At 37.9% G+C, this 25,965-nt stretch overlaps 1 protein-coding gene across 1 annotated transcript in view; it reads left to right on the top strand.

The window, feature by feature from the left end:
- Positions 1-25,965, top strand: part of LOC113883381 (ATP-binding cassette sub-family A member 3-like) — a 211,026-nt gene that overhangs the window by 20,813 nt on the left and 164,248 nt on the right. Inside the window, 2 exon segments of the mRNA XM_027527055.1 lie at positions 18,663-18,844; positions 22,692-22,829. Coding sequence (XP_027382856.1) covers positions 18,663-18,844; positions 22,692-22,829 — 320 coding nt within the window.

The following is a 25,965-nucleotide window of genomic DNA, read 5'->3' as shown; positions in this document are numbered from 1 at the left end:
GATGACATAATCCTCTATCTAGAAAACCCTAAAAATGCCACCAGAAAATTACTAGACCTAAACAATGAATATAGTAAAGTTGCAGGATATAAAACTAATACACAGAAATCCCTTGCATTCCTATACACTAACAATGAAAAATATAAAGAAAAACTAAGGAATGAATCCCATTCAACATTGCAATGAAAGGAATAAAATATTTAGGAATAAATTTACCTAAAGGAACAAAAGACCAGAAAACTATAAAACGTTGATTATATTATATGAAAAAATCAAAGATGACACAAACAGATGGAAAAAATATACCATGTTCATGGATTTGAATAATCAGTATAGTGAAAATGAATATAATACCCAAAGCAATCATAGATTCAATGCAAAAGCTATCAAACTAACAATGGTATTTTACACAGAACTAGAACAAATAATTTCACAATTTATATAAAAGCACAAAAGACTCTGAATAGTCAAAGCAATCTTGAGAAATAAGAATGGAACTAGAGGAATTAACCTTCCTGACTTCAGACTATACTACAAAGCTACAGTCATCAAGACAGTATGTTACTGGCAGAAAGACAGAAATATAGATCAGTGGAACCAAATCGAAAGCCCAGAGATAAATCCACTCACCTATGGACACCTTATATTTGAAAGGAGGCAAAAATATATAATGGAGAAAAGACAGTCTCTTCAACAAGTGGGGCTGGGAAAACTGGTCAACTACATGTGAAAGAATGAAACTAGAACACTTTCTAATACCATACACAAAAATAAACTCAAAATGGATTAAAGACCTAAATGCAAGACCAGAAAATATGAAACTCTCAGAGGAAAACATAAGCAGACCACTCTCTGACATAAATCACAGCAAGATCCTCTATGACCACCTCCCAGAGTAATGGAAATAAAAACAAAAACAAATAGGACCTAATTAAACTAAAATATTTTGTACAATGAAGAAATTTTAAGCAAGGTGAAAAGACAACCCTCAGAATGGGAGAAAATAATAGCAAAGACTTAATCTCCAAACTATACAAGGAGCTCAAGCAGGTCAATACCAGAAAAACAAACAACCCAGTCAAGACATGGGCAAAAGAACTAAACAAACATTTCTCCAAAGAAGATATACAGATGGCTAACAAACACATGAAAAGAGGCTCAACATCTCATCATTATAGAAATGTAAATAAAAACTGCAATGAGGTATCATCTCACACGAGTCAGAATGGCTATCATCAAAAAGTTTATAAACAACAAATGCTGGAGAGGGTGTGCAGAAAGGGGGACCCTCTTACATTGTTGGTGGGAATGCAAACTGGTACAGCCACTATGGAGAACAATGTGAAGATTCCTTAAAAAACTGGGAATAGAACTGCCATACAACCTAGTAATTCCACTGCTGGGCATACACCCTGAGGAAACCAGAATTGAAAGAGACACATGTACCCCAGTGGTCATTGCAGCACTATTTACAATAGCTAGGGCATGGAAGCAACCTAGATATCCATTGGCAATGGATGGATAAGGAAGTTGTGTTACATATACAGAGTGGACTATTACTCAGCTATAAAAAGCAATGCATTTTCAGCTCTGCTGAGGTGATGAACCTGGGGCCTATTGCTTTTTCAATGATCCAGCGGATGTTGGAACAGTTTTAGATTTATAAAAAATTGAACAGAGAGTACTAACAGTTCCTGTATAGCCTTCAACACACAGTTTCCTTCATCATTATTTTTATGTTGAAGTATAGTTGATTTACAATATTATGTGTTTCAGGTGTACAACACAATGATTCAATATTTTTATAGATTATATTCCATTCCAAGATTTTATAAAATAGTGGCTATATTCACTGTGCTATTTGATGTATCCTGTATTTTATACATAATAGTTTGTACCTCTTAAACCCCAACCCCTTATTCCTCTATCCCCTTCCTTCTCCCCACTGGTAACCACACGTTTTTTCTCTTTAAGCCTGTTTCTGTTTTTGTATACTCATTAGATTGTTTTTAGATTCCATATATAAATGATAACATACAGCATTTGTCTTTCTGACTTATTTCATTATGTATAATACCCTCCAGTCCATCCTGTTGTAGCAAATGGTCAAATTTCATTCTTTTTATGGCTAATATTTCATTACATGTATTATTATGTATACCATTATTTATTCATCTTTAATGGATACTTAGGTTGCTTCCATAGCTTGGCTATTGTAAATAATGCTGCTACAAACATTTGGGCATGTGTATCTTTTCAAATTAGCATTTTTGTTTTCTTTGGCTATATACTCATAAGTGGCATTGATGGATCATATGGTAGTTCTCATTTTAGTTTTTTGAGGAACCTCCATACTGTTTTCCATGCAGGGTGTACCAATTTACATTTCCACCAACAGTGTACTGAAATTCCCTTTTCATATCCTCACCAATATTTGTTATTTGTAGTCTAGCTGTGACCTTTTCTTTTCCACCTTGAGAACTTTCTTTAACATCTGTTATACAGTTGGTACGGAGAAGGCAATGGCACCTCACTCCAGTACTCTTGCCTGGAAAATCCCATGGATGGAGGAGCCTGGTAGGCTGCAGTCCATGGGGTCACTAAGAGTCAGACACGACTGAGCGACTTCGCTTTCACTTTTCACTGTCATGCATTGGAGAAGGAAACGGCAACCCACTCCAGTGTTCTTGCCTGGAGAATCCCAGGGACGGGGGAGCCTGGTGGTTGCCGTCTATGGGGTCACACAGAGTCGGACACGACTGAAGTGACTTAGCATAGCATAGCATAGCATACAGTTGGTTTGATAATGCTGAATTATTTTAGGTTTTGCTTGTAAAGATCTGATTTCTCCATCAAATATGAATGACAACCTTGTTGGCAAGAGGATTCTTGATAGTAGGTTTTTCACTTTCATTGCTGTTTTTTGATTTGTAATAATCTATGATTTTATTTGCCTTTAAAAGTAGACAAAACTGTTAACTCATAACTCACCTGCCATTTGAACAGAAAACACCATATTCAAATGCATCATTTTCTAGTCTTTGTCACCATCTTCCAGCATTCTATTTTGACAGTTAAATTGAAATGTGCTTTCCATTCCATAGAACTTTTTAAGCATGAATTTTTAAATTTTCTTACAACAAAATCTACAAAAGTATATAATAGCAAATATTAGCTGTATTTAAAATTATTGTTGCTATTATTATTTTTAGCATTCTTCTTAAAGAGATAAGGAAACTGAATGGTTAAGTGAATTGTTTAAAATTCCTCAGTTTATAACAGGAACAGAACACAGTGTTGAATCCACATCCTTTGTTTTAAACATTCAAAATATACTAGTTGGCTATGAAATTGGGGTTAAATGAAATAATAGCACAATACTCATTATGTTGTGTAACTCTTGTCTTCTGGAAAACTGTAATCTATGTTTCTCAGTGCCACTGTTGACCTAGATAAAGCACATACAACGACTCCAGAAACACTGAAGAAAAACAGGCACAGACAGTAGGCAATAAAATGCATATGTGCTAATGGCAAAAAGAAATATTTGGAAGAATTACAAGCTAAATTTATTATATAATTATTAATCATATAAAGTTTTCACATTCTAAACAGTGGAATCTTCAAGTAAGATTCAAACTTCAGATCATTTGTGAGAAGGTCAAATAGTAGTTAAAATGAAGTGAATTAGGAGCAGTGGAGTTGTGCTCTTAGGCTAGATGTTTGCTGCCTTGGATAAGTTTAAGCCACTATAGACTAATTTCTTCATTTAAAAAAATTTGTTTATTTAATATAGTTATTTTAGTTGGAGGCTAATTACTTTACAATATTGTAGTGGTTTTTGCCATACAGTGACATGAATCATGCTCAAAATTTTCCAAGCCAGGCTTCAGCAGTACGTGAACCGTGAACTTCCAGATGTTCAAGCTGGTTTTAGAAAAGGCAGAGGAAACAGAGATCAAATTGCCAACACCCACTGGATCATGGAAAAAGCAAAAGAGTTCCAGAAAAACATTTATTTCTGCTTTATTGACTATGCCAAAGCCTTTGACTGTGTGGATCACAATCAACTGTGGAAAATTCTGAAAGAGATGAAAATACCAGACCACCTGACCTGCCTCTTGAGAAATCTGTATGCAGGTCAGGAAGCAACAGTTAGAACTGGACATGGAACAACAGACTGGTTCCAAAATAGGAAAAGGAGTACATCAAGGCTGTATATTGTTACTCCGCTTATTTAACTTATATGCAGAATACATCATGAGAAATGCTGGGCTGGAGGAAGCACAAGCTGGAATCAAGATTGCCAGGAGAAATATCAATAATCTCAAATATGCAGATGACACCACCCTTATGGCAGAAAGTGAAGAACTAAAGAGCCTCTTGATGAAAGTGAAAGAGGAGAGTGAAAAAGTTGGCTTAAAGCTCAACATTCATAAAACTAAGACCATGGCATCTGGTCCCATCACTTCATGGGAAATAGTGGAAACAATGTCAGACTTTATTTTTGGGGGCTCCAAAATCACTGCAGATGGTGATTGCAGCCTTGAAATTAAAAGACACTTACTCCTTGAAAGGAAAGTTATGACCAACCTAGATAGCATATTGAAAAGCAGAGACATTACTTTGTCAACAAAGGTCCATCTAGTCAAGGCAATGGTTTTTCCAATAGTCATGTATGGATGTGAGAGTTGGACTATAAAGAAAGCTGAGCATCGAAGAATTGATGCTTTTGAACTGTGGTGTTTGAGAAAACTCTTGAGAGTCCCTTGGACTACAAGGAAATTCAACCAGTCCATCCTAAAGGAGATCAGTCCTGGGTTCATTGGAAGGACTGATGTTGAAGCTGCAACTCCAATACTTTGGCCACCTGATGCGAAGAGATGACTCATTTGAAAAGACCCTGAGGCTGGGAAAGATTGAGGGCAGGAGGAGAAGGGGACGACAGAAGATGAGATGGTTGGATGGCATCACCGACTCAATGGACATGGTTTTGGGTGGACTCCAGGAGTTGGTGATAGACAGGGAGGCCTGGCATGCTGCGGTTCATGGGGTCACAAAGAGTTGGACACGACTGAGCAACTGAACTGAACTGACATGAATCAGCCATGGGTGTAATGTGTTGCCCGTCCTGAAACCCCTCCCACTTCCCTCCCCATTCCATCCTTCAGTGTTGTCCCATTGCACCCGCTTTGGGTGCCCTGTTTCATGCATTGAACTTGGACTGGTGATCTGTTTCACATATGATAATATACATGTTTCAATGCTATTCTCTCAAATCATCCCACCCTTGCCTTCTCCCACAGAGTCCAAAAGTCTGTTCTTTATATCTGTGTCTCTTTTGCTGTCTCACATATAAGGTGGTCATTACCATCTTTCTAAATTCCATATATACACGTTAATATACTATATTGGTGTTTTTCTTTCTGACTTACTTCACTCTGTATCATAGACTCCAGTTGGTGGAGCCTATGATACAGTTTCATCCACCTCTCAAACTAATTTAAATGCATTCTTTTTAATAGCTGAGTAATATTCCATATTGTGTGTGTGTATATATATATGTGTGTGTGTGTGTATGTATATGTATGTGTATGTATATGTATATATACATATATATATACCACAGCTTTCTTATCCATTCATCTGCTTATAGACATCTAGGTTGCTTCCATGTCCTAGTTACTGTAAACTGTGCTGTGATGAACGTTGGAGTCCACATGTCTCTTTCAGTTCTGGTTTCCTCAGTGTGTACGCCCAGCAGTGGGATGGTAGTGTCATATGATAAGAATTAGACTAAGAAATATTGTTGTTTTGTTGTTCAGCCACTAAATTGTGTCTGACTCTTTGCAGCTTCATGCACTGAAGGCTCCTCTGTCCTACACTATCGCCTGGAATTTGCTCAAATTCTTGCCCATTGAGTTGGTGATGCTATGTAATCATCTCATCCCAACCACCCCTTCTCCTTTTGCCTTCAGTCTTTCCTAGCATCAAGGTCTTTTCCAATGAGTTGGCTTTTCACATCAGATAGCCAAAGTTTTGGAATTTAAGCTTCAGCATCAGTCCTTCCAAATGAATATTCAGGCTTGATTTCCTTTAGGATTGACTGGTTTGATCTTGCAGTCCAAGAGACTCTCAAGAGTCTTCTCTGCCCCAACAATTCAGAAACATCCATTCTTTGGTACTCAACTTTCTTTATAGGCTAACTCTCACATCCATACATGACTACTGGAAAAACCATAGCTTTGACTATATGGATCTTTGTTGTCAAATTATGTCTGCTTTTTAATACATTGTCTAGATTTGTCATAGCTTTCCTTACAACGAACAAGCCTGTTAATTTCATGGCTGCAGTCACCATCTGCCATGATTTTGAAGCCTAAGAAAATAAAATCTGTCACTGTTTTCAATTTCCCCCCGTCTATTTGCCATGAATGATGGGACCAGATGCCATGATCTTAGTTTTTTGAATATTGAGTTTCAATCCAACTTTTCACTCTTCTCTTTTACCCTCATCAAGAGACTATTTAGTTTCTCTTCACTTTCTGCCATTATAGTGATATCATCTGCATATCTGAGGTTGTTGATATTTCTCCTGGCAACCTTGATTCACAATTTCACTCATCTCACATGCTAGTAACGTAATGCTCAAAATTCTTCAAGTCAGGCTTCAGCAATACATGAACCGTAAAATTCCAGATGTTCAAGCTGGTTTTAGGAAAGGTAGAGGAAACAGAGATCAAACTGCCAACATCCGTTGGATCATCAAAAAAGCAAGAGAGTTCCAGAAAAACATTTATTTCTGCTTTATTGACTATGCCAAAGCCTTTGACTGTGTGGATCACAATCAACTGTGGAAAATTCTGAAAGAGATGAAAATACCAGACCACCTGACCTGCCTCTTGAGAAACCTGTATGCAGGTCAGGAAGCAACAGTTAGAACTGGACATGGAACAACGGACTGGTTCCAAATAGGAAAAGGAGTACATCAAAGCTGTATATTGTCACCCTGCTTATGTAACTTATATGCAGAGTACATCATGAGAAATGCTGGGCTGGAGGAAGCACAAGCTGGAATCAAAATTGCTGGGAGGAATATCAATAACCTCAGATATATAGATGAAACCACCCTTATGACAGAAAGTGAAGAAGAACTAAAGAGCCTCTTGATGAAAGTGAAAGAGGAGAGTGAAAAAGTTGGCTTAAAGCTCAACATTCAGAAAACTAAGATCATGGCATCCAGGCCCATCACTTGATGGCAAATAGATGGGGGAACAGTGGAAACAGTGGCTGACTTTATTTTTCTGCGCTCCAAAATCACTGCAGATGATGATTGCAGTCATGAAATTAAAAGACACTTACTCCTTGGAAGGAAGGTTATGACCACCCTCGATAGCATATTGAAAAGCAGAGACATTACTTTGTCAACAAAGGTTGGTCTAGTTAAGGCTATGATTTTTCCAGTGGTCATGTACGGATGTGAGAGTGGGACTATAAAGAAAGCTGAGCATTGAAGAATTGATGCTTTTGAACTGTGGTATTGGAGAAAACTCTTGAGAGTCCCTTGGACTGCAAGGAGGTCCAACCAGTCCATCTTAAAGGAGATCAGTCCTGGGTGTTCATTGGAAGGACTGATGCTAAAGCTGCCACTCCAATACTTTGGCTACCTGATGCGAAGAACTGACCCATTTGAAAAGACCCTGATGCTGGGAAAGATTGAGGGCAGGAGGAGAAGGGGACGACAGAGGATGAGATGGTTGGATGGCATCACCGACTCAATGGACATGGATTTGGGTGGACTCTGGGAGTTGGTGATGGACAGGGAGGCCTGGCGTGCTGTGGTTCATGGGGTCGCAAAGAGTCGGACACGACTGAGCGACTGAACTGAACTGAACCTTGATTCCATCCTGTAATTCACCCATCCTGGCATTTCCCATAATGTAATCTACATATATGACAAATAAGCAAGGTGGGAAAATATACAGCCTTGTTGTACTCCTTTCCAATTTTGAACCAGTCAGTTATAAGATTCTAACTGTTGGCTCTTGACCTGCTTACAGATTTCTCAAGATGTGGTCTGATACTCCCACCTCTTTAAGAATTTTCCACAGTTTGTTGTGATCCACAGAATCAAAGCTTTAATATAGTCAGTGAAGCAGAAAGAGATGTTTTTCTGGAATTCTGTTACTTTTTATATGATCCAGTGGATGTTGGTTATTTGATCTATGGCTCCTCTTCCTTTTCTAAACACAGCTTGTACATAAATTGAGATATGGAAGTTCTCAATTAATGTGCTGCTGAAGTCTAGCTTGAAGGATTTTGAGCATAACCTTTATAGCATGTGAAATGAGCACAATTGTATGGTAGCTTGAACATTCTTTGGCATTACTCTTCTTTGGTACTGGAATGAAAACTGACCTTTTCCAGTCTTGTGGCCATTGCTGACCTTTCCAAATTTGCTGACATATTGAGTGCAACACTTTAACAGCATCAAGAATCATCAATGCTCCTTATCTCCAAAGTTTTGTGACTGTTTTTTTCGAAGTTCAATAAACTTCTCAGAGAACGTATCAGAAATGTATCAGAGAATTAGCATTAATACTTCAAGCCCTAATTCCTGAATACCTCATACTAAATTGTTTAAGCCTCAGTTTCCTCAACTGTAAAATTGGGATGACATTACCATTTTACCACTTTACATATTTCTCTTCTGGCCTTTAGAGTTTGTGCTGAAAAATCATCTGATGTCCTTAAGAACATTCTCTTGTATGTTACTTGTTGCTTTTCCTCGTTGCCTTTAATATTTTCTCCTTGTTTTAATTTTTGTCAACTTGATTACTAAGTGTCTTGGCAAGTTTCCTCCTTGGCATACCCTGCTTGGGACTCTCAGCACTTCCTCATCCTTGAGTATTTTCTTTCCCATGTTAGTGAGGTTTTTGATGATTATCTCTTCAAATATTTTCTCAGTTCCTTTCTCTCCCTCTTCTCCTTCTGTTGTTGTTCAGCAGCTAAGTCCTGTCTGACTGTTTGCGATCCCATGAACTGCAGCACCCTAGGCTTCCCTGTCCTTCACTATCACTTGAAGTTTGCTCAATCTCATGTCCATTGAAGCAGTGATACCATCCAACCATCTCATCCTCTGTCACCCACTTCTCCTCCTGCCCTCAATCTTTCCAAGCATCAGGGTCTTTTCCAGTGAGTTGGCTCTTCACATCAGGTGGCCAAATTATTGGAGCTTCAGCTTCAGCATCAGCATTTGCAATGAATATTCAGGATTGATTTTCTTCAGAATTGACTGGTTTGATGTCCTTGCTGTCCAAGGAATTTTCAAGTGTCTTCTCCAGCACCACAATTCAAAAGCATCAAGTCCTCAGTACTCAGCTTTCTTTATGGTCCAACTCTCATTTCCTCCTCCAGGGGATCTTCCTAACCCAGGGATCAAAGGCATATCTCCTGCATTGGCAGGCGGATTCTTTACCATTGAGCCACGTGGGAAGATCAGAAAGGTCTTAATGACTCGAATAATTATGATGTTGTGGTCACTCACCTAGGCCAGACATCCTGGAGTGTGAAGTCAAGTGGATCTTAAGAAGCATTACTACAAACAAAGCTAGTGGAGGTGATGGAATTCCAGCTGAACTATTTAAAATCCAAAAGATGATGCTGTTAAAGTGCTGTACTCAATATGTCAGCAAATTTGGAAACTCAGGAATGGCCACAGGACTGGAAGAGGTCAGTTTTCATTTCAATCCCAAAAAAGGGCAATGCCAAAAAATATGCCAATTGCTGTACATTTTCACTCATTTACAGACTAGCAAGGTTATGCCTAAAATCCTTCAAGCGAGGCTTCGGTAGTACGTGCACTGAGAACTTCCAGATGTACAGAGTTTCAAAGAGGCAGAGGAACTAGAAATCAAATTGCCAACATTCATTGGATCATGAAGAGAGTTTCAAAAAAACATCTGCTTCTGCTTCACTGACCACACAAAGCCTTGACTCTGTAGATCACAAAAAGCTGTGGAAAATTCTTAAAGAGATAGCAATACCAAACCACCTTACCCGACTCCTGAGAAATCTGTATGCAGGTCAAGAAGCAAGTTAGAACTGGACATGGAATAACTGATTGGTTCCAAACTGGGAAAGGAGCACGTCAAGTCTGTATATTGTCACCCTGCTTATTCAACTTCTATGCAGAGAGCACCATGCAAAAATGCCAGGCTGGATAAATCACAACCTGGAATCAAGTTTGCAGGGAGAAATATCAACAACCTCAGATATGCAGATGATACCACTTTAATGGCAGAAAGGGAAAAGGAACTTAACAGCCTCTTGATGGAGGTGAAAGAAGAGAATGAAAAGACTGGCTTGAAACTCCATATTAAAAATTATGGCTTCCAGTCCCATCGCTTCATTGCAAATACAAGGGGAGAAAGTGGGAGCAGTGACAGATTTTATTTTGTTGGGCTCTAAAATCACTGTGGATGGTGACTGCAGCCATGAAATTAAAATATGCTTGCTCCTTGAAAGGAAAGATATGAAAATAAAAACCTAGACAGCGTATTGGGATTCCCAGGTGGCATTAGTGATAAAGAACCCTCCTGCCAATGCAGAAGACATAAGAGATTCAATCCCTGGGCTGGAAGATTCCCTGGAGGAGGACATGACAACCCACTCCAGTATTCTTTATTCTTGCCTGGAGAATCCCATGGACAGAGGAGCTTCATGAGCTACAGTTCAGGGTCACAAAGAGTTGGACAAGACTGAACAATTTCGCATGCACACAGACACCGTATTAAAAAGCAGAGACATCACTTTGCTGACAAAGTTCAGTATAGTGAAAGCTATGGTTTTCCCAGGAGTCATGTACAGATGTGAGAGTTGGACCATAAAGAAGTCTGAGGGCCAAAGAATTGATGCTTTTGAATTGTGGTGCTGTGGAAGAGTCTTGAGATTCCCTTGGACTAAAAGAAATCAACCCTGAATATTCATTGCAAGGACTGTTGCTGAAGCTGAAGCTCCAATACTTAAGCCACCTGATTAGAATAGCCAACTCATTGCAAAATACCCTGATGTTGGGGAATATTGAAGGCAAAAGGAGAAAGGGGCTGTGGAGGATAAGATGGTTAGTTAGTATCACTGATTTAATAGGCATGTGACTGAACAAACTCTGGGAGATAGTTGAGGACAGAGGAGCCTGGCATGCTATAGTCCATGAGGTCACAAAGAGTTAGACCTTAGTGAACAGTGACTAATGATACTGAGCATCTTTTCTTGTGGTTATTGCACAATGGTATAACTTCTTTGAAGAATTATTGCGCATTGGTACAACTCCTTTACCCATTTTAAAGTCAGTTTATTTTGTTCAGTTGTAAGAATTTTATATATCCTAGATACAAGCCCTTTATTATATATATGATATTTTCATCTATTTTGCAGGTTGTATTTTCACTTTCTTGATAGTACTTTTTCATAGATAAAGGTTTATATTTTTGATCACATTCAATTTATCTCTTTTTTCATTGTGTATGTTTTGGTATTGTCTGTTTGCCAAGTTGAAAGTCATGAGAATCTGCCCCTGTGTTTTTTGTAACAGTTTTTAAAAAATAGTTTTAGCTATTAGGTTGAATTTTTCAATCTAAGTTACTTTTTTTACATATTGCAAGTTGAGTTCAACTTGCATGTGAATATCCAGTTATCTCAACAGTACTAATGGAAAAGAGACTTTGTTCCCAATTTTTCATAGAAACTTGTAAAAATAAATTCACCATTACTCACAATTGTATTATATTCTTCTATATATCTATTCTTTGCTAATACCACACAATTTGGTAGTTTTGAAATTGAGAAGTATAAGTCTTCTAATCTAGTTCTTTATCAAGACTGTTTTGGCTATTCAAGGTCCTTTGCAATTCTGTGTAAATTTTACAGTTTAGCTTTTTTATTTCTGCAAAAAGTGCTATTGATATTTCAAAAATGTTAGAGCTAATAAACAGATTCAACAAAGTTTCAGGATACAAAGCCAACATACAATAATCAGTGGTATATCTACAAATCTGTAATAATCAAAAAGGAAATGAAGAAAATCATTCCATTTACATTAGAATTAAAAGAATAAAATGCTTATGAATATATTTAAACAAGAAGTGCAACATGTATACTGACTGTTACAAAACATTGCTGAAAGAAATTAAAGAAGACATAGGTAAGTAGGAAAACATCCTGTGTTCAGGGATTGGAAGAGTATTTTGTTAATACCTAAAAGGTATTAGGTTCAATGCAATAGTGAAAGTGTAAGCTGTTCAGTCGTGTTCCACGCTTTGCAACCCCAAGGCTATACAATCCATGGAATTCTCCAGGCCAGAATACTGGAGTGGGTAGCCTTTGCCTTCTCCAGAGGATCTTCCCAACCCAGGGATTGAACCTGGGTCTCCTGCATTGCAGGTGGATATATATGCCTATATATATCAGACAAGACACTGATGCTGATTCTATCTATCTATCTATCTATCTATCTATCTATCTATCAGCTGAATCAGCATCAGTGTCTTGTCTGATTTTGGGGTGCTTTTTGGTTTTTGGAGGGATTCCTTGGTTTTCTTCATTTCCTTTTTGATTATTACTGATTTGTAGATATACCACTGATTATTGTATGTTGGCTTTGTATCCTGAAATTTTGTTGAATGCTTATTAGCTCTAACATTTCTTTTTTTCATGGAAACTTTTGGATTTTCTGTACATGAGATCTGTGAGTAAAGAATTTTTCTACTTTATATCCAATTAGGTTGCCTTTTATTTCTTTATCTTGCCTTATTTTCATCAATATAATATCAAATACGGTGTTGAATAGAAGTGGAAGAGTGGACATGCTTATTTTGTTCTTGGTCTCTAAGGAAAGCTTTCTGTCCTTCACCACTGAGTGTGATTTTTAGTTGTGGGTTTTTTTTAATAGATGATCTTTTATAGGGGATCTTTGTTTTGATTAACAAAGTGCCCTTTTTAAAATAATTTTGTAGAGATTTAAAAATTTTCAATATTGAAATTGAAGTGTTGGATATTATCAAATACTCTTTCTACATCAGTTAAACATGCCACTTTTTAAATTCTGTTGTTTGTTTTGTAGAAGTATGAGTCACAAAAGTATATATTTTGAAAGTGTGCAACAGTACGACTTGATTTTATGTCCATACATGAAATAATCATCATATTCAAGCTAATTAACACATACAACACCATGTGCTGTGCTATGCTTAGTCACTCAGTTTTTTCCAACTCTTTGCGACCCCATGGACAGTAGCCCACCAGGCTCCTCTGTCCATGGGGATTCTCCAGGCAAGAATACTGCAGTGGGTTGCCATGCCCTCCTCAGGGGATCTTCCTAACCCACGGATCGAACCCAGGTCTCCCACAATGCAGGAGGATTCTTTACCATCTGAGCCACCAGGGAAGCCCATGAACACTGGAGTGGGTAGCCTATCCCTTCTCCAGGGGAACTTCCTGAGCCAGGAATTGAATTCGGGTCTCCTGCATTGTAGGCGGAATATTTACCAGCTGAGCTACCATAGTTACTTTGTGTGTGTGTGTTAAGAACACTTAGAACTTTCATGTCGATGTATGGCAAAAACCACTACAGTATTCTAAAATAATTAGCCTCCAATTAAAATAAATTACTTAATTTAAATTTTAAAATAAATAATTACAGTAGGAAAAAAGAACTACTTTCTCAGCAAATTTCAAGCATATTTAAATTATTAACTATATTTACTATATTGTAGCTACACAGAATTTATTCATCGTATAGCTGAAAGCTTGAATCTTTTGACAAACAGCTTTCCATTTCCCCCAAACCACAGCCCTTGGCAAACACTGTTAACATGTAAGTGAGATCACACAATATTTCTCTTTCTGTGTCTGACTTATTTCACTTAATATAATGTGTCCTTCAGATTTATCCATGTTGTTGCAAATGGCAGGATTTCTTTATCTTTGTGGCTGAATAATATTTCATTGTGAATATATATACGACATTTTCTTTATTTGTGTATTGATAGATACTTAGTTTTTATGTCTTGGCTATTTTGAAAAATGCTACAGTAAACATGGGAGTGCAGATACCTCTTAAAAGTTCTGTTTTCTTTTTCTGTGTGTGTGTGTATATATATATATATATATATACACACACATACTTAGTTGGATCGCTGGAATGTATATTTTAAATTTTTTAGAAACTTTATACTGTTATTCATAGTGACTGTACCAGTTTGTATTGCCACCAACAGTGCACCATGGTCAAGAAAATAATATTTAGGAAAGAAATGTTATTTTAACATAAACAGTAAAATGGACTAAAATGGATAGTGTGCCTACATTAAAATAAGTTCAAGTTCAGTTTATGTATCCTGATATGATTAAATCATGTAAGTAGGAACTTATAGTTCCATATATATTTCCATTGTTTTACTTTGAGTTATTTAGGATAATTATATATAAGAGCATATAATACAATATACTGAGTCTGCTTCTCTGACATTATTACCTATTAAAACAGCTCAGCAAGTAGTTTTCACCAATAGAATAGTCTAAAGCTGCCTCCAAATTAAACACTGTAGGAGTTTTCAAGGAAATTGTTAGTATGAATGAAGAAACAACATATAGTATGTTTCTCTTGCATTTGACTATACATTTAACCAGCACATTAAAATGTTTACATATAACTCAAAAATACGAAAACAAATAACTCCAAACCACCATGTGACACACAGATCTAACAAAGTATATGTGGTCAGAGATTCCGTAAAATATTTAAAGATGGACTGACTTTCCTTCTATGGAAAATGTAGAAAGGGTTTTGAAAGGCCACTGTTTTCAGAGGCTGTTGTTCAATGTATACACTTAAGATACAATATTATAGTGTTATAATAAGAAATCCTGTATTAAGATCAATTCAAATTGGATTTCACAAGTTAGTAAACGCTTTTACAAATGCTTTGACAATGTTATAGAAAATGCATCCTTTTACTTTCCATTTTTATGCAATGTAATTATTTGGTGTTTATACAGTTAAAAATTAAAAGCAGCCAAATATTAAACAACATACATATTAAAATTTGGGGTTGTAGTTTGTGTTTTAAAATAAACAGCTTCCTATTGTTTGCTTCAAGCTCTAATAACAGCATAAAGAGAAGCACATTCAAAATACTAATTTACTTTGATAGCAAAGGATTGTTCTTTGAAGATTAATGAAAGTAGCTGCTGCTGCTGAGCCGGGTCAGTCGTGTCCGACTCTATGCGACCCCATAGACGGCAGCCCACCAGGCTCCCCCGTCCCTGGGATTCTCCAGGCAAGAATACTGGAGTGGGTTTCCATTTCCTTCTCCGATGCATGAAAGTGAAAAGTGAAAGTGAAGTCGTGCCCAACTCTTCGCTACCCCATGGACTGTATATCCTACCAGGCTCCTCCGTCCATGGGAGTTTCCAGGCAAGAGTACTGGAGTGGAGTGCCATTGCCTTCTTCAATGAAAGTAAACATGACCCATTAAGTTGAAGTGTACTATTTAAAATACTCAGTAGTTTACATAAAATTTTAAAATGTATTTTTATTACTTTTTCTCTACTGTCTCTTCTTTGCGGTGCATGGGCCTTCTCTAGTTGCAGAGCACAGGCTCTAGAGCATGGGGGCTTCAACAATTGTGGCAAGTGGGCTTCGTTCCTCCCCTCCACGCCCTGCAAAACCTGTGTACCCTACATAGTCTGGCAGATTCTTAACTACTGGACCACCAGGAAAGCCTTAAAATATATTTTTTAAAGAGCTAAACATCTGTATTCACTGATAGCAATGGTATACCTACTTGATGATGACTTGAAACAAAACAAATGCCCATAAGGAAAAAATGCTGTAGTTATTTTTATCTAAATTTACTTTTAGTCCATGGTCTAGAAGCATTTTCTTCTTAATACAATACTCCTTTTCTATAAGGCAGTTCCCGGGAGCTAGACTGCTCTAGGTAATGAGACAGTTAAGGTAAAGAGTAATTGCATGCAGTTTAAATAGATAGTAACTTTTTGCTCTGGTTTAGTGAGCTCCTCTAATCAGTTGTATCTAAAAATAGGCAATTCTTTAAAAGGTTCTAATTTCTTTATTATCTGCAATCTTTGGAAATTAATAGTATAAAACTACACAATTAGCAAATGTATTGAAATCTGTGTACAAATTACTTCTAATTTCAAGGTCTCATGTGATAGTGGTTTTTTTTTTTTAAGTTGCTCCAAAAATAGTTATATACAATTTTATTTTCTTTAAAGGAAACTGCCCATTTTAAATTACATCTGCATCATACCTTAATTTCATAATAGTTTATTTAACAGGTCTTAGTCATGGACTTTTCTAAGATGAGGTTTTATATTTCCCTCCCATAGCTCCTGGTTGTCAGAAAGCCCATGTTTTCCGTTATTGAAGGAGTTTGGTCCTGCTGATGTTAGTGTTTGTCTAATATTTTCTCCCATTTTTAATTTTAGGAGGTATTTCCTCTGGTTTGCTCTCTTCATCTTCTTTAAAAGCTGCTGCTACCGAAAGGATTTATTGGAGCAAGAGCTGAAACAGCTTTGTTAGTTCAGGCATACATGACACAAGTCTCATAAACAAGTTGATGCTTGCTTTCTCTGTTGTCTGACTACCAAATCCAAACTTGCAGATCTTTATAAGCACTGTTGAGAAATGAAGTTTCTCCTTCAGCTCATTGCTTCTCAGCACTTCTCAACTGGCACTTTGTCCCATTGCTCCAGAGGCTTTAGCTAGCTGTGGGTTCTCAGGCTTTTCTCCCTCCTTCCTGCCCATCATTTTCCCCACCACAGCCATGCCAAGGACTCTAGCATTTCTTTTTGATTCTTTCTTATCCATCTCTCTACATTATCAGTCTATGCTTGCATGCTGTGTACTTTTTCCATTAAAGGCCTTATCACGTTAATTATGGTTTCAAATAGTCCTGGTTTATTTTTTAATTAATTAATTAATTTTAATTGGAGGCTACTTACAATATTGTAGTGGTTTTTTCCATACATTGACATGAATCAGCCATGGGTGTACATGTGCTCCCCATCCTGAACCCCCCTCCCAACTCCCTCCCCATCCCATCCCTCAGGGTCATCCCAGTGCACCTGCCCTGAGCACCCTGTCTCATGCATCGAACCTGGACTGGCGATCTGTTTCACATATGATAATATACATGTTTCAGTGCTGTAATAGACCTGGCTTAATATTTCCAACATTTTGCATATCAGAGTCTGATTCTGAAGCTGTTTAGTTTCTTCAATCTGTGTTTTTTTCCCTTTAGTATGCTGTATAAATTTTTGTTCAAATGTGTACATGAGGGTCTAGGGAAAAGGAAATATAATAAATAGGATATTAGTGACATAGAGGTAAGGTGTAGTGGGGAGAGAAAGGATTTCATAGTGCTATGATTGGGCTTTAGTCTTTCGATGAGCTTATGTTGCTGGTCTATGAAATCATCAGTGCTTCTCGGTTTTTTCCTCTTTAGAAAAGACAAGATGACTAGAGCAGGTTGGACTTTTCCTTCCCCTAGGCAGGTTATGCTCTGGTAAAATACTTTCTCATGAATCAGGCCTAATTAAGAATAGAATGCTCTGGCACATTTCAAAATGGTTCCTTCTTCCCTTCTTCCATGATTCCTGGAAGCATGAGGGGAGTTTTCTCGTATATTTGCCATGAGAAACTGATAAGGATCTTGGAGGTAAATGGACAGAAACATGAATTCACAAGTTCCTTATGACTTGAACACCCCTGGACTTCTTAATTCTTTAGACTTGTCCTAGTAAGGCCCCAGCAATTTGTTAATTATAGTTTAGGATTTTCTACTGTAGTACTGGATCTTTTAGAGATTCTGTTTAGAGTTTCTACTCCATTAAATTATATTCTCTGTATTTGCCTATCTGCCTCTCCAGTTTTAGGGACAGTGTGTAGCCCTGTGACCTCACTTATTTGATCGATCTAAGAAGAGTTATAGACTTTTCAGTTCAGCTTCCTACTTGTTACGATGGAGTGGTGACTTCTAAGTTCTTTTTCCAAACCAGAAACTGGAAGCTGAACCTTGTTTTTTTATATTGATGAATACCTTTCCAGTTTTATATATCTTGATGGTTATTTTGATGGAAATCAGCATGAGAGAGAATGGAGAGATAGGACCACCATCTCAAGCAATAGGTCTGCTTATTGCTTTGAGTCTTATGTTATGGACTTCTGATGATTGTTTATTTTTCTTTCAGTCACCTACCAACATTTCAGTCAACATGTTTGGCTCTAGGCAGAGACCCCTTTCTGGAGAAGGAAATGGCAACCCACTCCAGTGTTCTTGCCTGGAGAATCCCAGGGATGGGGGAGCCTGGTGGGCTGTCGTCTCTGGGGTCGCACAGAGTCAGACACGACTGAAGCGACTTAGCAGCAGCAGCAGCAGCAGCAGAGACCCCTTTCACTACTATGTCATTATCTTTTTGAGCAACCTAAAAATTAAAGAATCTAAAAGTAGTAAGTAGTATCTATTGCTAAAGAATATCAGTGCACTTTTCTTCATTGTTTAATTATAAAGCTGATGAGTAATTTTGTTTTAGTCACATTTGGGTACCTGAAGTAACTATCTCCTATTATATTTCAGAATATGGTGCTAAGTGGAATAACTTCTTGTCACGTGTGAGCCCAGATGATGAACTCACTCTTGCTCATATTATGGGAATGCTTTTGTTTGACGCCTTTTTATATGGCCTTCTGGCCTGGTATATAGATGCTGTCTTTCCAGGAAAGTATGGTGTGCCCAAGCCATGGTATTTCTTTATGCAGGTAAGTTCTAATTATTTCTGTTACTGAGAGAAACTCAAGTTCTTATATACTGAGTTTATTGAAGACTGAACATTATTTAATTTTAACACCATCCACACAGTCTTATGATACTAATACAGCTTTAATTCCTTCTCAACTAAAGCCGTTACGAGTTAATTTTGTAACATGTATAATAGAATTAAATGGTTTTTTATTAAAAATCTGTATCTGAAGGAATGTGTGGTAAGGTCCTTAGACCCTAGTGAGGAGATTATAAATTATGTCAGATATCTGGTTACCATTATATGCTTTTTTCCTACTATTAATCCAAATTACTTAGAATCAAAGCCAACTCATTTGAAAAGCCAATGGCACCCCACTCCAGTACTCTTGCCTGGAAAATCCATGGATGGAGGAGCCTGGAAGGCTGCAGTCCATGGGGTCGCTGAGGGTCGGACACAACTGAGCGACTTCACTTTCACTTTTCACTTTCAGGCATTGGAGAAGGAAATGGCAACCCACTCCAGTGTTCTTGCCTGGAGAATCCCAGGGACGGAGGAGCCTAGTGGGCTGCCTCTATGGGGTTGCACAGAGTCAGACACGACTGAAGTGACTTAGCAGCAGCGTGTTACATATATATATGTATATGTATATATATATATGTATATACGTATATATATATATAATTCGGATGGAGGAGCCTGGTAGGCTACAGTCCACGGGGTTGCAAAGAGTTGGACTATCACTATATATAATTCCATGGACAGAGGACCTGGTGGGGTCACAAAGAGTTGGACAAGACTGAGCTAATAACTTTAACTTTCTTTTTTTTTTTAATTATTTTATTTTATTTATTTATTTTTAATTTAATTTTATTTGTTTTATTTTATTTATTTTTTTTATAAACTTTACAATATTGTATTGGTTCTGCCATATATAAAAATGAATCTGCCACAGGCATACAGGTGTTCCCCATCCTGAACCCTCCTCCCTCCTCCCTCCCCATACCATCCCTCTGGGTCGTCCCAGTGCACCAGCCGCAAGCATCCAGTATCGTGCATCGAACCTGGACTGGCGACTCATTTCATATATGATATTATACATATTTCAATGCCATTCTCCCAAATCATCTCACCCTTTCCCTCTCCCACAGAGTCCAAAAGACTGTTATATATATCAGTGTCTCTTTTGCTGTCTCATACACAGGGTTATTGTTACCATCTTTCTAAATTCCATATATATGCGTTAGTATACTGTATTGGTGTTTTTCTTTCTGGCTTACTTCACTCTGTATAATAGGCTCCACTTTAACTTTCATATACACACATATATATATATACACACATACACACACACACACACATACACACATCTAATTGCTGATCTCTTAATTTCAAATACATTTTAAAAATCCTGCATTGTATTCTCCTCCCCTCATGATTACTGATTTTGATATTATATTTTACATCTAATTATCTTCTGTATCTTTTATCTGCTTATTGTGGATAATCTTATGGGAGTTTTCTTGAGTGTTATGCTTTGCTTTTCCTATGCTGCTTTTAATACTGTCTATCTTTAATTTTGTCATTTTAATTACAATGTGTTTTGGTGTGTTCCTCTTTGAATTCATCCTGTATGAGATTCTCTGCACTTACTGGTTTTGGATAACTGTTTCTTTTCCCAGGTTAGGGAATTTTTTAGCTATTATGTCTCCAGATATGTTTATACCCTTTCTCTCTCTTCTCCTTCAGGGACCCCTATAATGTGAATACTGGTATGCTTGATATCGTCTCAGAAGTTTCGTTAACTGTCTGCATTGCCTTTCATTCTTTTCTTTTGTTAAGCATCAATGATTTCTGATACTCTGTCTTATTGCTACTCAGCTTATTGACCTTCTTCTCCATATGATTTAGTCTACTGTTGATTCTTTCTAGTGTATTTTTCATTTCAGTTTTTGTGTTCTTCATCTGTGTTTGGTAGCTCTTTATATTTTCTAATTCTTTGTTGAAAGTTTCTAACTTCTCTCTGTGTGCATCCATTCTTCTCTTTCATTTTTTGATGACCTTTGCGGTCATTACTCTAAAATTTTTCTCAGGTAGATTGTCTATTGCCTCTTCACCTAGTTCTTCTGGGTTTTTATATTGTCTCTTCATTTGGAACATATTCCTCTGTTAGAAAATTTTCCCTGACTTGCTGTTTTTATGTCTGTGTACTTGATATATTAATTACATTTGTCAACATTGGAGAAGTGGCCTTGAAGGAGAAGTCTAATGCACCCCAGCAGCACACTCACCTTTCATTACCAGAGCTATACGTTCTAGATGTGCCCCCTATTTAGGCTATGTGGGTCCTTCTGTTGTGGTGGGCTGATTACCATGGGTAATCTGGCAGGCTTTGTTAGCCTTGGTCTGGTTGGTTGCCAGGCCTTTCCTTGTGTAAGAGCTGTTGAACACTAGTTTCTGGGGCCAGGTCATGGGGTGGCTGGATTCTGCACCCTGTGGAGCCCTGGGCCTGTTACTGGTTCACTGATAAGTGGAGTTGGGGTCCAGAAGATCCTGAGGCTGTTGCCGCCACACTGGTGGGTGAGGCCAGGCCCTAGAGCTAGTGATGGTTCATTAGTAGGCAGAGTTAGATCCTATGGTTTGGCTGTAGGACCCAGGGATCCCAGAGTTACTATTGGACTGTTGGTGACTGGGACTGGTTCCTGACACAGCTGTCTGTGGGATCTGGCATGTCTCAAAGATTTGTTGACCTGTTACTGGGCACAGGGCCCAGCCAGTCCTAGGGCGGGTGCTGGCCTGTTGGTAGCTGGGCTCAGACAACAGGCTGTGGGGCTTTGGTTTTCCTGTGGTTAGTATCCATCCACTGCTGGGTGAGACTATTCCCAAGGCCAGAGCAGGATCACTGGTGGGCAGAGATAGGGATTCTGGGGCTGATGGCTACCCACTTGTGAGTGCACCAGGGCCCAGCTGCATGGTTCTGGGGGTCCTGCTTGTAGTGCCTGCACATTGATGGGTGGGGCCAGGTCCTGGGCCCCTAGCTGGGAAGGGACATACTGCTGGTGCTGTGGGCTCAGAAGGTCTGAAGGTAGACCATCTGCTGCCTAGTTGATTCCTACAGGCTGTTGGGCAAGGGCATGGCTGAGCCCTAAGGCTAATCAGCTAGAAGGAGGATTCCAAAATGGTGCTTGCCAGCAAGTGTCCATGTGGTACAATAAGCTCTCCCAAATGGCTGCCACCAGTGTCTGTATCCACAAGGTGGGCTGTAGTGGCTTCATGCCTTTCCAGGGGTCTCTCCAAGATTAGCAGACCCAATAGCATTACCCAGGCATCTTTCAAATTACTGCTTCTTCTCTGGGTCCTGGAGAAGGTGATATTTTTTGTGTGCCCTCTAAAAGTAAAGTGTCTATTTCTCCTAGCCTCCTAAGACTTCTGAAAGTGAGCCCCACTGGCCTTCAAAACCAAACATTCTAGGAGTTATTTTCTAGGAATATACCATAATGGAACAGAATATGAAAAAGAATACATATATTAAAGTGCTTTTATGAAAGCAGTTTTGAACTCACAAATTCATTGAAAGGGTCTTGGCAATCTTTAAGGATCTTTAGACCACATGTCCAAATAAGGAGACTGACTCAAAATGATAGAATGCTTTTTGCTGAGCCATATTAAAGTGACATTTTAAATAGCATATTTTGTAGTTATTCTGTAGGAATTAAAATTATAGGCTATTTGTTTCCAAATTTCACTTCAAGTTATCTGTTACAACCCATCTCAAAACTGAAGTGAAATGAGTCAAAATGTTTTCAAGTTTAGGAACATTTTATTTTTCATTCACATGATAGATTCTGTTTTTCTTCTTTTCTTAGAAAGGCTACTGGCTTGGAAAGGCTACAAGCATTAGGAAAAAGGAAGATATGCCTGTTACTAATACAGTTCAAAATGCTTACTTTGAAGAAGAACCTGTTGGTTTGATTGCTGGTATCAGGATTCAACATTTGTACAAGGTATTATTTACAGGTCTCTTTTCCCCTGTACTATTGAAAAGTAATTTACAACACATAGTAAATTAATTTTCTATTGCAAAGAGCTGACTCATTGGAAAAGACTCTGATGCTGGGAAAGATTGAAGGCAAAAGGAGAAGATGGTGGCAGAGGATAAGATGGTTAGATAGCATCACCAACTCAATGGGCATGAATTTGAGCAGACTCTGGGAGATAGTGAAGGAGAGGGAAGCCTGGCGTGCTGCAGTCCATATGGTTGCAGAGTCAGACACAATTTAGAAACTGAACAATTAAAATAACAAATGTTTGTCACTGGCCGTAACCCTACTCCCATATGATGTTAATAAAGGTTATAGTCAGCAGACTCATTATTTAATGAGACAAAATTAAAATTTATGCAAATAAAATAAAAATCCATGTTTTCCTCTATTTACTTCTGAATAGCATTCAGCTTTGTATAGACGATAACTGTGTCTGCTACAATTCTTCCATCATAAGAGTTAATTTTTCACTGAAACTGTGAAAATTTTGTTATGTAAATATAAATTTCTGTTCACCACTCTGGCTTTACTTATTCTACAAGTTATATATTAGGCCATTTGTTTACACTATCCTCTTTCGAAGTGTTCTGCAAGGACATGTTCTTAAACATATCAGTTTATCTGGATAAACTGCAGGCATGTATCATTCAGGTAACCCATATATCTGCTGGCATTCTCTTGGGCCTCAAGGAGATATTTCAGCTTAACTTGAACCTCTAATCTCACAATTTTTGGAAACTCAGATATCTCTTCAAAATTTCTGCTAATCATTTATGGGTATTAGGAAGAGGATAGGACCTTTTATCCTATTATGGTTTTCTCTGCCTCTAGCACATTACATTATGACTCTGTATCACATCACTGTAGATGTAAAACTGTCTTTTCATTGTATTTTCTCAGGAAGTCCATTCAAATCACAATTTTGTGATTTGTGATTTATGATTTATGATGGGTTTATATTAACAGCCACATGAGCCATTCACCACCCATATCCTTTCTCATCGCTGTTTTCACTTCTCCACCAAGATTGTCCCTGAGGGCTTCCTCTAATTTGTGTAGTAGTTCATATTTTCTTAGCTTTTCCCCCCAGACTTGCATACCCAGACTTATGAGTACTAGCAGAACCTAGGACTTTCTATGTACTATTTATTTATTTATTCAGAAGTTCAACAAGTAGTTTCTTAGCACCTATTATGTTATAGAAACTGATTGGTATTGGAAATATAGTTGTAAAATATTCAGATAAAATCTCCCTTTTAAAGGGAATATAAGTAAACAGTTAGGGGTACGCCTGCCTCCAAAGAAGGACTTCCCTGATGGCTCAGATGGTAAAACGTCTGTCTACAATGGGAGACCTGGGTTCGATCCCTGGGTTGGGAAGATCCCCTGGAGAAGGAAATGGCAATCCACTCCAGTACTATTGCCTGGGAAATCCCATGGACAGAGGAGCCTGGTAGGCTACAGTCCATGGGGTCATCACAAAGAGTCAGACACAATGAGCGACTTCACTTTCACTTTCACTTTCTGCCTCCAAGTAGGATGGGAAAGTTCTTGGTAGCCCGACACTCAAACTTAAAACAGTAGAAGAAACCAGATAAATTATATTTATCAGACAACTGCAGAAGCTGTAAGGACTAGATTATTTTCAATTCCGAAGAATAAGCAATACTTTTAAGCTGACCTTAGAAATACTGGCCATTTTCTCCCTTGTAGCTGTTTTCTAACTGGGGACAGAATCAATCCTTGCACCCTCTACTCCAAATAAGAACTCTACTGAAATAAAGAGGCACTTGAGCCTTTTGGTGGTTATAGTTGGCTGGCATGACATTTTGGAAGCATGAAGAGGTCCCATGTGATCAATTTTCCCTTTGAGATATTTAAACTGATGTAAAGAGCTTTAAGTGGGATTCTGGGAAACCAGATCAAGGATTCTAAAAGGCAGCATGAAATCTGTAAACCTGTGAAGCTCAGAAGCCAAAGTCACACTAGAGGAAAAGCACACAATTGGCCTCCCCACCCCAGACACCTGGCATATTTAGAGTTGTAGCAAGTAGAAAGTAAAGAACTATATTCAAAACTATAAAGGACAGAACAGAATCTCCTTTACCTGCAAGATATTCCATCAGAAGTTTAAGAGGATCAGTCTTATAGAGTAAGAATGAACTAGGATAGCCCAAATCTTTCTAAACTTCTGATCAGTTTTTCACTCCACTGAATTCCAGGTTAGATGTAATTGATCACCTCTTTCCCTTATCTATTTAAACAAGAAAAGGGGTTACTTTCAGATGGAAGATGACTGGAGCCTCCTTGGTTATTTTATACAAAATGCATAACACAAATAAAGAATTACTAGACATGTGAAGAGGTGCAAGATAGTGACCAGTAACTAAGAATAGGAACATACCATGGAAGCAGACACACGGATTATCTAGAAATAGGAGTTAGCAGAGAAAGATTTTATAAGAACTGTGAATACTGAAATAAAGAACATATTAAAAGACTGATATTCTCATCTGAATGGCTAAAATAAAAACATTTGACAATAGTATTTGTAGCAAGGATATGGAAAAAGGTTATATTTCTAGCAATACAAATCAATATAACAACTTTGGAAACCTATGTGTCAGTGTATCATTCAAAGCTGAGCTAGGAAACAGAAATTATTCTCCAGTAATACAGAAATTTTAGTGCAAAGAACTTAGTAATAAAGACAGGTAAAAATACTGATAGAAATAAATCAAACTTTGAAGAATATAGAAATAGTAGATTAGAGAGTAGTCACTACCTTTAAGGCTCAGGAGCAGCCCTCACTGGAAGAACAAACTTGGAAAAGTTTCTTCCTCTATACCAAGGATGAGATCAAACTTACTTTACTGAGGGCTATGGTTCTGTGGCTGCGTGAATGGTAAGAAGTCTGCCAATGGTAAGAGGTACCATAGGCTATGTCTGGCAACTGGAAAAACCTCATACTGGGTGACAGAGAAACATGCCAGGAAACTTCTTGCTTGTGTCCTGGAAAGAGAAGCCACGGGATGTGGTAATGATGAGGATTGCTGAGGTGCTAGTGCTACCTTCTATGAAGCCACTACTGAGTCAA

Source organism: Bos indicus x Bos taurus, chromosome 25, assembly GCF_003369695.1.
Source record: "Bos indicus x Bos taurus breed Angus x Brahman F1 hybrid chromosome 25, Bos_hybrid_MaternalHap_v2.0, whole genome shotgun sequence".
Classification (NCBI taxonomy): Eukaryota; Metazoa; Chordata; class Mammalia; order Artiodactyla; family Bovidae; genus Bos; species Bos indicus x Bos taurus.
This window is presented reverse-complemented; position numbering and strand designations above follow the sequence as displayed.